The 15,876-nt window shown below is 41.5% G+C and overlaps 1 protein-coding gene across 1 annotated transcript; it reads right to left on the bottom strand.

Annotated features, from left to right (window-relative positions):
* Window positions 1–1,555: 1,555 nt before the first annotated feature.
* Window positions 1,556–12,759, bottom strand: slc7a2 (solute carrier family 7 member 2). Its single transcript, XM_061080309.1, has 12 exons — window positions 12,503–12,759; window positions 10,912–11,292; window positions 10,676–10,831; window positions 9,643–9,808; window positions 9,307–9,443; window positions 8,999–9,221; window positions 6,962–7,098; window positions 5,247–5,349; window positions 3,961–4,160; window positions 3,668–3,834; window positions 3,456–3,564; window positions 1,556–2,969 (listed from the first exon to the last, which is right to left on the bottom strand). The coding sequence occupies exons 2-12, from the start codon at window positions 11,279–11,281 to the stop codon at window positions 2,779–2,781; spliced, it is 1,959 nt and encodes a 652-aa protein (XP_060936292.1). The 5' UTR covers window positions 11,282–11,292; window positions 12,503–12,759; the 3' UTR covers window positions 1,556–2,778.
* Window positions 12,760–15,876: the final 3,117 nt, after the last annotated feature.

Genomic DNA, 15,876 nt, shown 5'->3' with positions numbered 1-15,876 from the left:
ATCCTGGTTCTACTGGGGGGGTTTCTGAGTGTTTTTCAGTTTACATGTTCTCCCCATGTCTGTGTGTGTTGTTCATAGTCGTGAATGTGAGTGTGAATGGTTGTTTTTCTCTGTATGTTGGCCCTGTGATACACAGGCGATGTGTCCAGGGTGTACACCGCCTCTCAGTAATCTTAGCTGGGACTGACTCCAACGGTCAAAGGATAAGCGCTTTAGATTATGGATGGATGATGGATGGATGAATAACAAAGATGCCAGAAACACGATGTCAATCGAACAGCTGCATGTTCTCAGGAAGTATTTGCTCTCTATCTGACAATGAGATTAAGCCACTGGCTCATGGCACCCATGTGCAAAATGTAGTTCTTTGGGCTGGGCAATATTACTCAAAATAATCAAGGTACTAATCTTCAATATTTATAATTATCACAATAAACGCAGACAACCGTACTAGGGATATTCACCATATTGTCCTATATTCTGTAATGATTTTATGAAGTTTACCAACTGATTTTTTCTCCCGATTAAAGGTTGTGGTTTTGAACTCTTCATTATTGGAAGAGAATGACGAACACTGGATGGATGGATGATCCAGAGAATCTGTAACCACTTGTAGGAAAAATGTGTGATACTGTGGAGGATGATACATGACTTAAGTATAAATAAATAAATGTATAAATAAATATAGAAATATATAGAAATAAATAAATTATTAAATGCATAGACAAAGGAAGGAAGGAAATAAATACTGAAATACCGAAATAAATAAATATATATAAAAATAAATACAGAAAGGCAGTCCTATCTCCTGCTGATTGGTCACAGCCCGGGTTGCCTGTGTGTGTGTGTGTGTGTGTGTGTGTGTGTGTGTGTGTGTGTGTGTGTGTGTGTGTGTGTGTGTGTGTGTGTGTGTGTGTGTGTGTGTGTGTGTGTATGCTCAGTTGACCAATCCTACTCGAGACTGAGGTTGGGACCTCCTCATTTACATATGGACACAGAAATAAATAAATAAATGTGGGAATATATTTAAGAAATGTATTTAGACATTTCTGTATTTATTTCTGTATATTTATTTATTTCCTTATTTATGCATTTATTTATACATTTATGTATACTTAAGTCATGTATCTTCCTCCATATGATACATGACACAAACCCCAAATGACTATTTTGGTGAAGAAGTGGGCTGCTGGATTCATATATGTCAGGACACCAATGACAATATTCAACTCCTGCAAAGAAGTGATATAAAATGACTGATGGGAAAATAAAAGTGCCAGGTTTTCTAAAATTCCCTTTTTTCCACAATTGGTCATAAACGTATTAATCCACCCCTCCTATTTGAAAGAACGCATGATGTGTTAAAAAATCTGGAGTTATGAGCAAAAATGTAAAAAAAAAAAAAGGATTGGCCATATGTTGCTTCTATGGGGGTGTTTTTTGAAAATATATTTATTGTATTTGTCTGTGCAGTTGGTACCGATGATACTACTTCTATGTACTTTATGCTTTTACTTCACTGTTAATGTGGAGACTCAGTCTGGTAGAACACACATCTCTGTCCTGCTCTTTATTTATTAAGATTAAGAGGAACTAATGCCATCTCTGAATCTTCCAGAACATGAGTCAAAACCCAGACTCCAGCCGTCGAAGTGAGACACTAACACAAAGAGGAGAAACCTGTGGAAAAAATGCCTATTTCATTTAAAATATGCTGCAGAAGAAACCTTAACTTACTTAATACTTTCACTTGTTATTCATTTGCTTGTTGTTAGTTCAAATTATATAAAATAATATCATGAAACAAAGAGTCTGCGTCCATGTGAAAATAACACAAAATTATCAGACAGAAGAAAACACAATGTCGTGATCTGACAGAGTGAAGAAAAATAAACTACTAATACTTAATGAGTAAAGTTCTGTCTGGACAAGAATCTTCATATTGGGATTTTAACAGTTCACACATATACCACATCTTAGTAAGAGTAAAAATAAAACCTGTGCAGAATAAAATCCACCACACCAGCTACAAAGATCTCAATAACTACAGTAAATGTTGCTATGATGTGTTACAAAGTACATTATCTACACAGGCCAGAACTTACCACCAGCTTTTGGCCAAACGTTCAGGTCAGACACGTATAATCACGACATGTTAAGTGCCTACAAAACTATTGTACATTGGTCTAAATGCCTCAATGTTCTATGATCTTTTTTATACAGATATCACAATTTCACATTTATGCATATGCAACATCAAGGCACACACAAGTTCTAACATTCTATAAATAACATTGGCCCTGTTTCTGCCTTAAACAAGTGCTTTAACCAACATTACGTACAATACAAATATATAAGTGATGTATCAAAATCTAACAATATTCTGGACCTTTGAGAGGATCGCACAGATTTCACAGAGTAAAACCTGACAGGAAAGAAACAAACAGTGTGTCATGCATTAAAAACTGGAGTCCGTTAAGAAACAGAGAGGTGTCACTGCAGTCTTCAGTGCTAAAGGAAATGAACGTCCCTCTCTGGTGTAAGTTCTGTGCTGCCTCCATGCTGTCCGTGAAAGAGGATGTGGCGTACAGGATGGGGTCTCATCATGGTGACCGTCACCCTGATGCAGAATACTGACGCTGCCTTTCTGGCGGGCTGAATGTGCACGTGACTGAAGCACGCATGAGTAAGCAGCATGTACATGTGCATGAAGGCAGAGCTGCTGTGTGCTTTTATGCATCTGTTGCCTCGCAGAGTCTGTGACCGAGCTGGTAAACTTTAACACTGGCTCGTCTTCTCTGGGGAGAGGAAACGCTCCTGGTCTTTCCCTGCCGCACCCACACCATCCTGCTTCTCCCTGCTGCTCTTGCTCTTTTCCTGGGTTGTGTTGGCGCTGCTGAGAGAGAGCTGGAGCAGGCGCTGGCGCTCCACACTGTGCCACATGCCATAGCCGAAGTAGATCAGGAAGCCTGAGGAGGGGAAACGGAAAATACATGAGGTGGTAAAATCACAAGGTATTGATAGAATAGCTGTTGTCTGGAAATAGGTGCTAGCTGAGGTGAGATTCAGCCAGTCATTACCCCCACTCTTACCACCATCACTCTGTATTAGACTGATTTTAAAATTTTGCACAAAAAACATTCAATATCATCCTTCACCTATATATCGTCTATTGCATTTGCACAAATGTATATTCCAGTATTTAACTGTTCGGTTGATTGTGAATTGTTTTAAAATATGTAATTAAATTGTATCACTTCCTAGGAGGTTATGTTTTTATCTGCGTCCATCCAATGTCTGGATTGATTGAGTTCAAAAGTTCAAATATAAAAATGACAGGAAACCTCAGAAGACAACAAAACTACAGGAAGTCTATTCATCCATTAAAATGAGCACATGTCCCAAAATATTGCCGACGGCTAAAATGGCTGTTCATAACTTTAAACGACACTCACCCACAGCCATCCACACAGAGAAACGTATCCACGTATCTCCACTCAGCTGAACCATGAGGTAAATGTTGACAAAGATGCTCAGAATGGGCAGATAAGGCAGAAGAGGAACCTGTGATGATGACAAGTACAAAATAGAAAACAATGTGATCGATCAACCTTGTTCCACTATGCAGGACTAGGAGTGAAAACTAGTAGACATGGCTTCTACACACCATGAAGGAAACCTTCTTGCTCGTCTGCGGCTGCCTGCAGACCATGACGACGCAGCCGCTGAAGATGAGGAGACACACACACAGCAAGGCCAGGATCCACACCTCCGCACGAAGGATGCAGCCGATGTGGTACGTGGTGAGATAGCTGACCACGCACACAACCGTCACTGTGGTTGAAGAAGACACGACGACACAGAGAATCAAATGTTAAACAGGCTACGTCTTTTCAATACATCTGCAAAATGTTTTGAGCCAGAACTTGAAGATGAGGCTGTTAAAGGCGGGCTGCCGACCGAGCACACAGATGGTCATGTTGACCACACTGGAGGAGTGTTCAGAGGGGGCGGCAGGGGGGTGCAGGACAGTCTGCAGGGTGGAGCTGCCACTCTTCAACATGTGGAGGTGGGACTCGGACTCTGTCAGGTCGGACTCTTCGGACGAGAGGTAATCCCTCTCAGCTGTACGCCCCTCCAGAGATCCGTCCGGCTGGTACCTGGACGACAAAGGTTAAAGGTCATAAATTGCTAATTTTCAAATTCAGCATAGCAGATGACTCGTGAGTGAAGATTGTCTCGTCTGTAGTTATGCAAGGAAACTATAGAAACATGGACAACATCACTGCTCTTCAAAAGTGAGGTCAAATCATTCTTGGTGGCCCCCTGGTGGCTATCAGCAGTATAGATCAGAAACCCAACCTCCTCCATTTTTATAGGTAAGACATTGACCAAACTAAAAAGTCAAAGTAAACCTCAAATCAATTTATTCTCATGTGTCCAAGTGCAAATGTTTCCAGTAATTTTTTCTTTGTGACTTAATGCCATAAAAACAGGTTGACACGTTGTGATGTGATTGGTCGAGCACGTGTATCTGCAGGACCTTGATACTGTGGCATCGCACTACAATCACTGCTCTGCAGACTCTGGTCCCAAATGACATTAAAAGCCGGATGGCAGTAACTGTATTAGGGATATTTTAGCTGTACTTTTGTGCAGAGGGAGGAAGTAGAATCCGTCTTTATATAATTTATATATCTGAAGTCTATGGTGTAAATCGATTAAATACCTTAATACATCATTTTTGTGTATGTTTGCCATCATGCGCCTCCAGGAAGGCCTGAGTTTGGAAATCAGAAATCTCAGCCATAACATTCTGACCTCAAACTTAGAATGGAACTCAGCGTAGCCTGAAACGCTTCACTGCTTTTTCTTTCTTTTTTATAGCTTCGGGTCTTTTTTTTAACTTCACAAAACAAGTGAGGCCTGTGAATCTGGTTCAAACCAGAAAAAGGAACACGGCGACAGTGTCTGCTGTGGCTGTGGTGATGAATCAGCCTGGTGTTACCAACAGAGGTGCACAGCAAGTACAGAGGTAGGCAAGTACACAGACCAAAGTAAACACCTTCATTCAGTCAAGCAGCCACTTCACATTCGTACAATGGAAGCATTCACAGCTCTTACATCACCGGTAACTGGGCATCATACCTGTGGGCTCAGAAAAAAGCTCAGGAAAGCTATTTCACAATACTCTACAAATAAGTTTTCTTTCCTAATTTGTCGTGATTTTCTATAAATGTACCCACCTGAGGATCAGTACACAAACAGCGACCAGCGAGTAGGCCAGCAGGGTTCCAATGGACATCATGTCAACCAGGGCTTTGAGGTCAAACAGGAAAGCCATGATGGCTGCAGCCAGCAAAAGAAATAAACACAAAATGAAAATCAAACAGATGAAACTAGATTTTAAATACTAGAAGCAGAATTTGACATACATAAACAAAAGTGCAACAATAATATTCTTGCCATTACAAAAATGCAACATCCAACAAATGTCCATCAACACAAACAGATGCAAATTAAATTTCATGCAGACATATTTTCACAAGAGACAGTGACGAGCTGACAGCTGCAATCGTCTCCATACCGTGTGTGTTTTGATGGGAGACACTGTGGCCTCTCATGTATAACAACACGTGACTCCAGTATGGAGCTGATCTCAGCAGTGCAGCTCAAACACAGAGCAGCTGCATCTCACAACATTATAATCAAATATCAAGGGGAAGTCTCTCTGCACAGTGCTGCCAGGTGTTCAGTACATGCCCTGCGGTGGTGTCCAACCATCACAGGGTTCACATCTACCAGTCACTTCCCCGGGTCATTCACCCTGCAGGTGTATACACCCCCAGCACCTCAGTGCAGTCGGCAGGATGTTTCTATGTACTAAACGCCTGGGTCCCACTGAGCAGGAAGGCTCGTTCTTCACACTGTATGAGCACACCACAGTCACCACAGACCACAGTGTTTGAATCTCTCTCTCTGTGTGTCTATGTGTGTGTGTCTTATGTCTTATCTAGGTCAAATTGCGTTAAATGTTCACATTGGATTTTTTTATATTTCTTTAAAGTGATAATAATTAACGAGAGGGGAAATTGGTCCTTTGATCCAAATAGCGGGGCCAGAAACATACAGTAATGAGGTAGTGGATGTTGCATTAGGGATTAGGATACACTCTGCAAGTACTTTTACTTTTCATACTTTATGTTATGTTTATAAGAAAGTACTTAGTTACTCTACTCAAGTAGAAAAGTGAATGTGGTACTTTTACTTGAGTATATTTTTGTCTCTTTGCACTTTTACTTTAGTAAAATGTTTCAGTACTTCCTCCAACACTGTTTGAGTATTCTGAAAGTACAGTTAGATCCATAGCAGCTCTGTGAAGCTGTGCTTAGTGGATCTTATAGGTACATGCTACAGTATAATATACACAATGACAATGCTAACATAGTGATATGCAGCAGGAATAATGTTCACCATGTTAGCCAGCTTAGCATGAGAGGTAAGATTTTGTCATAAAGTTATTTTGACAAATTCTGGATGAAGGTTCAAAGGTTAACCAAAATGATTACAGTTAATCAAGAGGTGCCGATAGTCAGCAGTATCTCAGTGTGAGCCTATGATGGACCAACTGAATAACTGACTTTGCATTCCTAACGTTGCTGCTGCTAGCATGGCTACTCCACTACACAGCACATGCTTCCAGGAGCTAAGTCTCTCTTATTTATTATTTAGTCAGGTGGATTAAAGTATTTGGTGCGAGATAATTCTTGAAATAAGAAATAAGAAAACACAACATCCTCAATAATGACTGTAATGTTTTTGTCACATGCTTTTGAAATCATCATCACTTAACATGCAGCCACCACCACCTGACGACGATTGCACAAATATAAATTAAAAAACCCAAGCAAGGCCACACCACAACCCCAATTAGAGGCGAGTCCTGGTCACGAGAGCTTACCCGCAGTGGTACCTGCCGCCATGGTGGCAGCCACAGGTGACTGGCGCTTACTCACTTTGGACATAAATTTGAACAGAATACCGTCTCGTGCCATGGCAAAGAGAATGCGCGGCAGAGGGAACATGGAGCCCAACAGGCTAGGGAGAAGAGGGTTCATGGTTAAGATGAGGGCATTCTGGGGAGAAAAACATGGCACCTGCACAACTGTGAAAGAGCAACACGTCTACGGCAGGAAAACCTCCCATGAAATGAATAATTCAAAGCAGAACATTAATCAAGTAGTTACATTTTAAGATGACTTTAGTTTTTAGAAATTTAGAAACCAACAGATTCCTCTGCGACTTTCACAGTTGATTGGTGGAGAAAGATTAGCATCTCACTTGGACGCTCCCCGGCTCTCACCTGCTACTACACCGGAGGTCATAGTGGCAATAAGTGGGGTCTTCGTCTTAGGATTGATTCGGGCTAAGGCTTTGAAAAGCACCCCATCCTCTGCCATAGCATAGATTACACGAGGCATAGGGAAAATGGAGCCCAGCAGGCTGCGTGAAACAGCAGAGACATGCAAGACCAACACATTAGTCAAGAGCGCCAAACACAGACACACAAAACACTGACGCACAAAAACACCACACATCAACAATCACATCTTTAAAGCTTCAGAGCATGATTCAAATCAATGAATGTCTTTCTTTCCTGTTGGCAATTGTCCTCTTGAATCATAATTGTTACCGTCCAGTTATATACATCAACTTAAATAGATTCAACACTTAATTGGGGGAAACTAAAACATCACTGACGTCTTTCATCGTCTGTTACTCTTGTTTGAAAGTAAAGTTCCAGTAAATTTGAAAGGACTCTTTGGAAACTGTTTTTTTTTGCGAAATATTAATTAAAACTGCTGGAGGGCGGCCAACTGCAGCGACGACTAACGCAAGATTTAACCGATTCGATTTAATTGGCTGGAGTGAAATTGGATAATGTGCACCAGTGTCTATCATGGGACGAAGTGAGTGACTGACATCCACCAGGGTCTGTTGACAGAAAACTTATTGGGAACTAAAACCCTCAGGAAAGAAAGACAGAACTAAGATGCACCAACATTTAGAGATAAACTTGCCCACATTATCACATCATTATTAGAGATGTTCAGATACATTCCCTTGCAGATAACGATTCCAATACCTGGACTTTGTGTATCAGCCGATACCAAGTACAGATCCAAAACCAGTGCATTTAAATACAACTTATATAACCTATTTTAACAGCTGTATGCTACTAACCCTGTCTGGAGTTGATGATGGCTTTCATTGTTGTATGGCATATTACTAGTCTTGAAATTGGCAACACTAGTGCTTCCCCTCAATATAAAAGTCTTGCATATGATATACGTCAGTGTTTTACTTGTGGGACTTTCCAGGGTGAAATATTGCCATATAACTGACATTTTAGCTAGCTCTGGCTAATGCTACACTACTGGTAGCACTTTTCTTCACCGCTCTAAAAACAGTACTTGCCAGCGGCAGTACAGCACAACAGTTTTTTTGGAGTGGCGAATACAAAGTAATTTGTGTGAAAAGTAAATTTTAGTTTTAATCTGGGTGAAACTACTGAACTTTAAAGACTTCGTGTCAGATCGGTATGTAGATTTATGTACATGCCGATGCCTGACCCTGTATTTTTGCCAGTATCAGAGGGCATTTCTGATGCTGGTATCGGAACATCTCTATAATGTATGATACCTGAATTATATAAAATACATTGCAAAGACATGAAGGTATCTCAAGGGAGAATTAAGCACTGCACCCACTACGCCCCACTTAGCAACAGGAATCAATCCAATACCAAGACAATGACATAGATACATGGTCACTATTTAGACCAGATCTCATCACCATTATCACCATCTACAGTCTGCACAGATTAAAGTAATACATTCTGCTGACTCAGTGAGACTAACATTCAAATGATTTAATCTGACGTGAATAATGATAATTTGCTTTTAACTCACTTGACAAAAACATAACTGACGGTTACCTGGTAGAAAGGGCACAGAGTGAACCCGCAGCCACCACATATTTGGCGGGACCCCACCCCACATATTCAAAGGCCATGGGCAGAGGACTCTTCTCGTCCAGCAGGTAGTAGGGCATCATGAGGGTGAGCGCAGCCGACACGCCAAAGTACGCCAGGAAACACACGGTCAGGGACACCACGATGCCGATGGGAATGGCCTTCTGTGGGTTCCTAACTTCCTCACCTGTCCCACACAGTCACACAAAAGGATTCACATTCAGCCTATAAGGAATGCAGTCAAACTAAATTACAGTATATGTAAGGCTCACCTGTTGTCGCAATGCAGTCAAATCCCACAAAAGCATAGAAGCAAGTGGCTGCTCCAGCCAAAGTCCCACTGAAGCCGTACGGCATAAATCCTCCAACTCCATAATCACTGCTCACGTTGGCCGTGACTGACAAGTTCCTGAAACACGTCAACTGCTATTTCATAACAATACTGAATATATTTAAGTTAAAAGCTTCCTCTTTCTTCTGTATAGAAGCATTACACTGAATTTTAAACATTTTGAAAACTTTCATTTTATCAACTATAAAAAATATTGATATTTTTTGGGCTATTCATCAATTCAACAGGTCATATCGTTGGCAGATGATTATATTACCTTCTAAATATGGTGACATTTATAAGGGATTCTTCAGATATTTCCCAGTTGTATATGTCTCCTTTGACAAAGCCGGAGATGATGACGAACAGAAGTACGAGCACGTTGACTGAGGTGAAAACTTTATTGACCCAGGCTGATTCCTTCACCCCGAATGACAGAAGCCCTGAAGAAACACAGAGACAAGAACCATGACAACACAGCAGCTGCAACCATCGACTTTTTAACTGAGTGTATTATCATCCTAACATTTGCTATTCATTCACATTTATCAATCCATCCTTCCATCCATCCACTATCTACACAATTCATGGCAATAAAATAACATTACATGCAACGTCATAGGTTAAGCTTGTTTGTAAATCATTGGAAATTTGCACAGCTACAAGCAAAACTGATGGAACTGAGTGTAATAAATACTTTATGAAATTGTTTAAAAGGATTAACGTCCTAGTGAATTTGTTGCAGTGTCTTCCAAACACCAGTGGGTTGTTCCCAGGTCACACTATCACTGGCCTGCCATTGCATTGGCAGGCCAAGTGATAAAACACACCATTAACTAAAAAAAAAAATCCAAAAAGTATAATGAAACCGTTCTGAATAGTTTGAATCCCTGCGCTGTCATGAATCTGACCACGAGTAATAAATACTTTGTACTCTAATTTATTAACAGCTACTGATGATCCAAAACCCTCAGCTGCTACACTGGAGCATGTCCGCAGTCTGAGGTTGTAAAGAAACTGGCGGTTCACCGCTGTGACTGTGGAAAAGAAGGCGCTGCTGAAGATAGAAGAAGGATCAGGTTTTTTTTTTAAAAGAGCGTGTGCTCCGAGTGGACTCACAAAGCCCCAGGCCTCCAGAATGCGTGTGCCTTCTCCTAAAACCACCTACTCAACCAGTTCTTTGTTGGATTATGCCAGATTTGGCTCATGGAAGTTGGTTGTTTTAAACAAGATGTGACAATGCTAATTTTCTCTCTTTGTCTTCAGCCTCACTGGACTGTTTTTTATAATTTTATATTTTGCTGCCTTACCAGAGAGCAACAGTATCAAGCAGACGGCAAAAAAGTCGGGGTACTGAGCCAGACCGGGCGAGTTCATGCTGAAGTAGGTTTTACAAAATATCTCTATGTGTCCTCCGATCATCTCATCGAACGTGCCACTCCACGCTCTGGCCACCGAGGAGGTACCTGTGAGGAGAAGAAAGACCAGCCAGCATGAAAACACAGTATTGTCTCAGAGTTACATCGGTATCATTTCAGTAACTCACCAATCACATAGGAGAGAATTAGATTCCAACCAGTGATGAAGGCCCAGATCTCTCCGACAGTCACGTAACTGTATAGGTAAGCAGAGCCTGTTTTGGGGACGCGGGCCCCAAACTCAGCGTAACACAAGCCGGCCATGACGGAGGCTAGGGCGGCAATTAGAAAAGAGATGACAATGCTGGGGCCGGAGTTTCCTTTAGCCACCTCGCCGGCCAGCACGTAGACACCGGCGCCCAGGGTGCTGCCCACTCCCAATGCAATGAGGTCTGCGGTTCCCAGGCAGCGGCAGAGCTTGGAGTCTTCCAGGTTGTTCAGGTCGACCACTTTCCTGCGCACCAGGGAGCGGCCGAATGACAGAACTTGCTCGAGCATGTTGATGCCTTCTAAAGGGTGAGAGGGAGAGAAGAACAGACTGGAAATACTTGTGCAGCTCACCTTCTAATAACAGTTATATAATCTATAGTCTGAAACCTGTCCTACTACACATGCTGTTTCATGTCCCCTTCCACAAATGATTCTGTAATTTAATTGGATTAATGAAAATGTGTAGTTGCAAAGTCGTAACTGGAAGAATTGTGAAATCAGAGGTGTTTGAGCTGTGCTTCACTTGGCTTCACCTGCTTTGTGCAGCTTGTCAGAAAATATTTTTTTCAAATGTCAGTTACATAATGAGTGAAGAGACAAACAAAGGTGAGGTTTGGGCTGTTGAGAGGAATGTTAACCCTACAAACTAAGAGATGCATTTAGGAACGCTGCCAAGCACCACTGTGTGGAACAGTTCATACAGTGAGTACCCCATTAAAATCTATTGTTTGGGCTTATGGCGCAGATCTAAGTACTCAAAGGGCTGCATTCATTAAAGCACCATGAATGCAATAAAGACATTCCAGCAGCTCTTTTTACTAATTACATTAAAAAGATAAACTGCAAAGTCTCCTTTGTCTCCATTGTCTTGCATCTTGAAATGTCTCTTTTCATTCACAGGATTAGTGGTGTGGCTGCCTAAAATATTTGCATGAGTACAATATCATTAAGGATTGAAATATGCCTGCTCTCCAGTGAATAGTTTCTAACTGCTTTTGAAGTTAAGGCTCCATCTTTGAACCTAAACTTGGATTTTCTTGACCGTAAAATGTACACTGACGACCGTCCAAAAGAGCCCTGATCTCCATATAAGTGTGAATTATTAGACCAAGAGAGATGACAGCTCATTACCATGACAATGTGGGCTGTAGTACAGCGTCCCCAGGAATAAGGTGGATTCAAAATAATGGACATAACGGAGAGCCGAATAAGATGTTGTCAGTTTTTGAAAAATAACAAAACTCATTGAAGTAATTTAGTTTGTCGGATTTGCTGTGAAAATGCATTCCAGGCTTTTCATGTGCTTGTTCGAACTGCATATTTCACACTGTACAGTGACAGCAGCATGAAACACATATCTAACACTGAACATACCACGTTTTTATCCTGCAGACTGCAGATTCATATTCAACCAAAAGCTACCACAAACTGTTACATTTCTAAATTCATATACAATCGCTGTGGTAAACATGAATGACTTAATGTTTTACATGAGAGACATACACCTACCTGTTGATGACTGAGTGTGGATATGACTGAAACCAGACGGATGTCAGATGAGCTTTACTTCCCGCTTGCTCCTGCAGGAAGCTCTTCAGCTGATCAGATGCTCATGAAGCACAGGTAAAAGTCAAATTACATCAAATGATCCCATGAACTGCAGCCTTCTCAACCAGTCTGCTCCACACTAATTGACTATGCTGGCATGCACAGCAGTGTGCAGAGCAGTATGTTTACTCCTCCCCTCGATGTCCCCACCAGTGTTTCTTCATAGGATCAGCCCTCGCATTGCCCCTACACTCAGTCTCCACTCTCCCAGTAAGGGGAGTGACGTCGCCTGAGGGGGGACGTAAAGGGGGAAAAGGAGGGGACCCCAGGGAAATGTGTGTGCGGGCGTGTTTCACCTCTTTGGTTATGGTTTATGGAGGAATATTACTGTGTGGAGGCAACAGTGCACCATAAGCTCTCACTATGGGATCACAGAGCAGTGCAGAGAGAGACTTCTAATGTACACTCAGGTCAAATACATCCCAGCTGCCCAGATGCTTACTGACTACTGATAAATGGTTAGGCAACTGACAATGACAAACATTGAGGCAGATCACTGTTTACCCAGTGCGGTCCACAGGAGTGCTGCTAAAAGCATGGGTGCTGATTGGTCAATGGAGGGTGGACGGGCTATGGTGCTGTGGGGGGGTTAAGTCCCCTTAATGGAAGACAGGTATTGCTCAATGTCCCCTGAGCTATTGGACCCATGGACATTGCAAAATCAATAACACAGCTCCCTACCAAAAGCCCGGACTCTCCATAGCAACTTCAGTTACAGGCTAGAGTGCCTCTAGTAGAAGAAATAGTAAAAATCTTTCTGCCAAACACTGCCTGCGAATTACAACTCTGGCTGAGTTTGCAGCAGCGAGTGTTTCTGCCAAGACCAGCTCAAACCAGCTTAAGACCTCAGTGGGAAGGTGGCAGCTGGCCCCGAGAAACGCCGTCCAATCCACAGACCGGAGAAGACACAGCATGGCAACAGCCAGTTCCCTCTGTTTGTCCATCCAGCCGACCGGCCACATATCATGGCCGATCGCCCACCAAATCTTGGCTGCAGTGACTGATTATCTGACCTGAATGCTGATGCTTTCCTTGATGGTGGGCTGACTCAAGGCACTAACGCTGACACACTTCCTACATTTAATACAAATACAGCCAAAGGTTTACACCGAGACAAGATGGCTCCCATCAAATGACTCAAAATTAAAAAATATCACATTTGAACTAGTCCCTCTTGTAAGAAGCGGCAAGACACCAAAGCTGGTGAATCAATTAATCCACTTGTAACACAAATATAGTTTGAGATATTCATTGCAAAAAAAAATATTTGCATTCCATATATGACAAGTTCTCTGAACAAAATTCAATATATAACACTTTTACATTTAATAATGCTTTTATATCCTGTACGACAAAAATACTTACTTTTGGAAGGAGCATTAAGTGTCTTATCATGCAGGTTGTCACTGTAACCATGGAAAGGTGGACAGAAGTCACTGGCTCACTGTATTTTATTGTTGACCTGCGCTAATTGTGTGAAGCCAATTGAATGCGTTTGCCCTCCAATGGTTGAGTGACCTTTCTCCAAAAACGTGGATATGGTCAACAGATTGAGTGGTGTTTGCCTTGCGGACAGCGGGGTTGCACGCTCCAGTTAACACTGGTGTCACCAGGAAATGTTAGAGTGAACAATTACAGATAAGTCAAGACAGCAGGAGTGACCTCTGGGTTAAAAACAGACGTTGTTGGGACAGGAGGATACTTAGACCTCAGGTAACTGGATGAGCGATATACTACAAGATGAGCCACAGATAACCTGGAATAATGAACAACAATAACATCCAATCCCTTCTGTGGATATTATTTAAGAAGAAACTACAGGATGAATTAAGACAGTGGTTTCTGGCCATTTAAAAGGGAAACAAATTGAGATTTTGAGCTTGAAGTCATAATGTTACGCAAATCTTTTCATAGTTATAGGCTACCTGTCATTTGACTAGGAGAATATCAGTAGATCAGTCGGCCACCTGTGAGAAAATGAGAATTGTGGAGCATCTTGTTGAGTTTTACTTTGGTATAGGTTTTACAAACAAGGACATATTGAGTCTCTTGTCACATCAGCACCACATTATCAAATGTATCAGGAGTTTGAAACGAATGTGCAAGAAACTGTGTATATTCTGAAGAAAGACTCTTTTATGGAGGAGGAAATGTATGGTAATCATCGACTGTAAGGTTGTCCTTGTTTATATCTGGGTTCTAACTCTAACTTCATCTTCTTCAGTGTTACTAAACATAAAAAGTACAAAGACAGACCAGTTTAAAAGTAGTAATTTTATTTTGTGCTCAGAAGACCTGGATGAGCCCTGGTTTAGCTCTTGAATTTAAAGTCATGGCACAAAGCCTCTTCATATTACATTTGTGCCTGAAGCCTGAAGACATTACCTGCTCTTAGATTGACTTAATACTCTTTTTATTAGTTAGGGGGATGAAGCATTATCTATGGACGTATTGATCGTAATTAGGAAAGTTCCCTCTCCCTGCTCCTCTAGAAGTGATTTCCTGTCAGGTCCTTGTACGTTTTTGTGTGGTGGGTCTGAAAAATTCAAATCTAAAATCATGACCTTTCATTGTTTAGGAAACAAGGGGTCAAACATTTGAATGTGGGTGAATGGCTTAGTTCATGATATACATTGTGTATATATCTGGCAACCAAAACAGATTCCTTTATAAATGATCTGAGATGTCCAAGAATCATTTGGCCTGTGGGCTATTTGTGGCCTCGGGCTGACCTCTAAAGTCTCTGGGGATATAATGGCTCTTTCAAAAGTGAATTCCACACTGAGGAAGATAAAACATGGGTTACAATAAAACTTGCTGAACTGGCTGCACAGGAAATTTCACTGGTTTAAAAGTCTAAACAAATACTTGTATTCAATCCCTCCTTCTACCCTGTCACGTTCATTTCAGATATGAGGCAATTGCTCGTACGACACATGTACCAGTGATAAAACAGATACAGTATGAGCCATAAACCTATATCATTTAATTCATCATAATCTCCTATGATCTGGTTTCTCATCTAAGCAGGGGAAAGGTATTTGATCCAAGTGACCAGAGCTGTTGTTTATAATAAATCGTGAATACAGAACAGTAAGGCACCAGTAAGTCAATCACTTCTGCTAAGTTGAATTATTCACTGTTATTGTTTTTTTTTATATGAGTGTTGGGACATGGTTTTTGTGCAAAAAGGCAGGCCTCTCTTTCAGGCCTGTATTGGAAGTCAAAACCTGAGAGCACATGGCCTTTGTCTTGAGAAAGCCACAAGCCGCATG

Source organism: Limanda limanda, chromosome 10 (genome assembly GCF_963576545.1).
Source record: "Limanda limanda chromosome 10, fLimLim1.1, whole genome shotgun sequence".
Taxonomy (NCBI): domain Eukaryota; kingdom Metazoa; phylum Chordata; class Actinopteri; order Pleuronectiformes; family Pleuronectidae; genus Limanda; species Limanda limanda.
The sequence above is the reverse complement of the archived record's forward strand: the minus strand, read 5'-3'. Positions and strand labels throughout refer to the sequence as shown.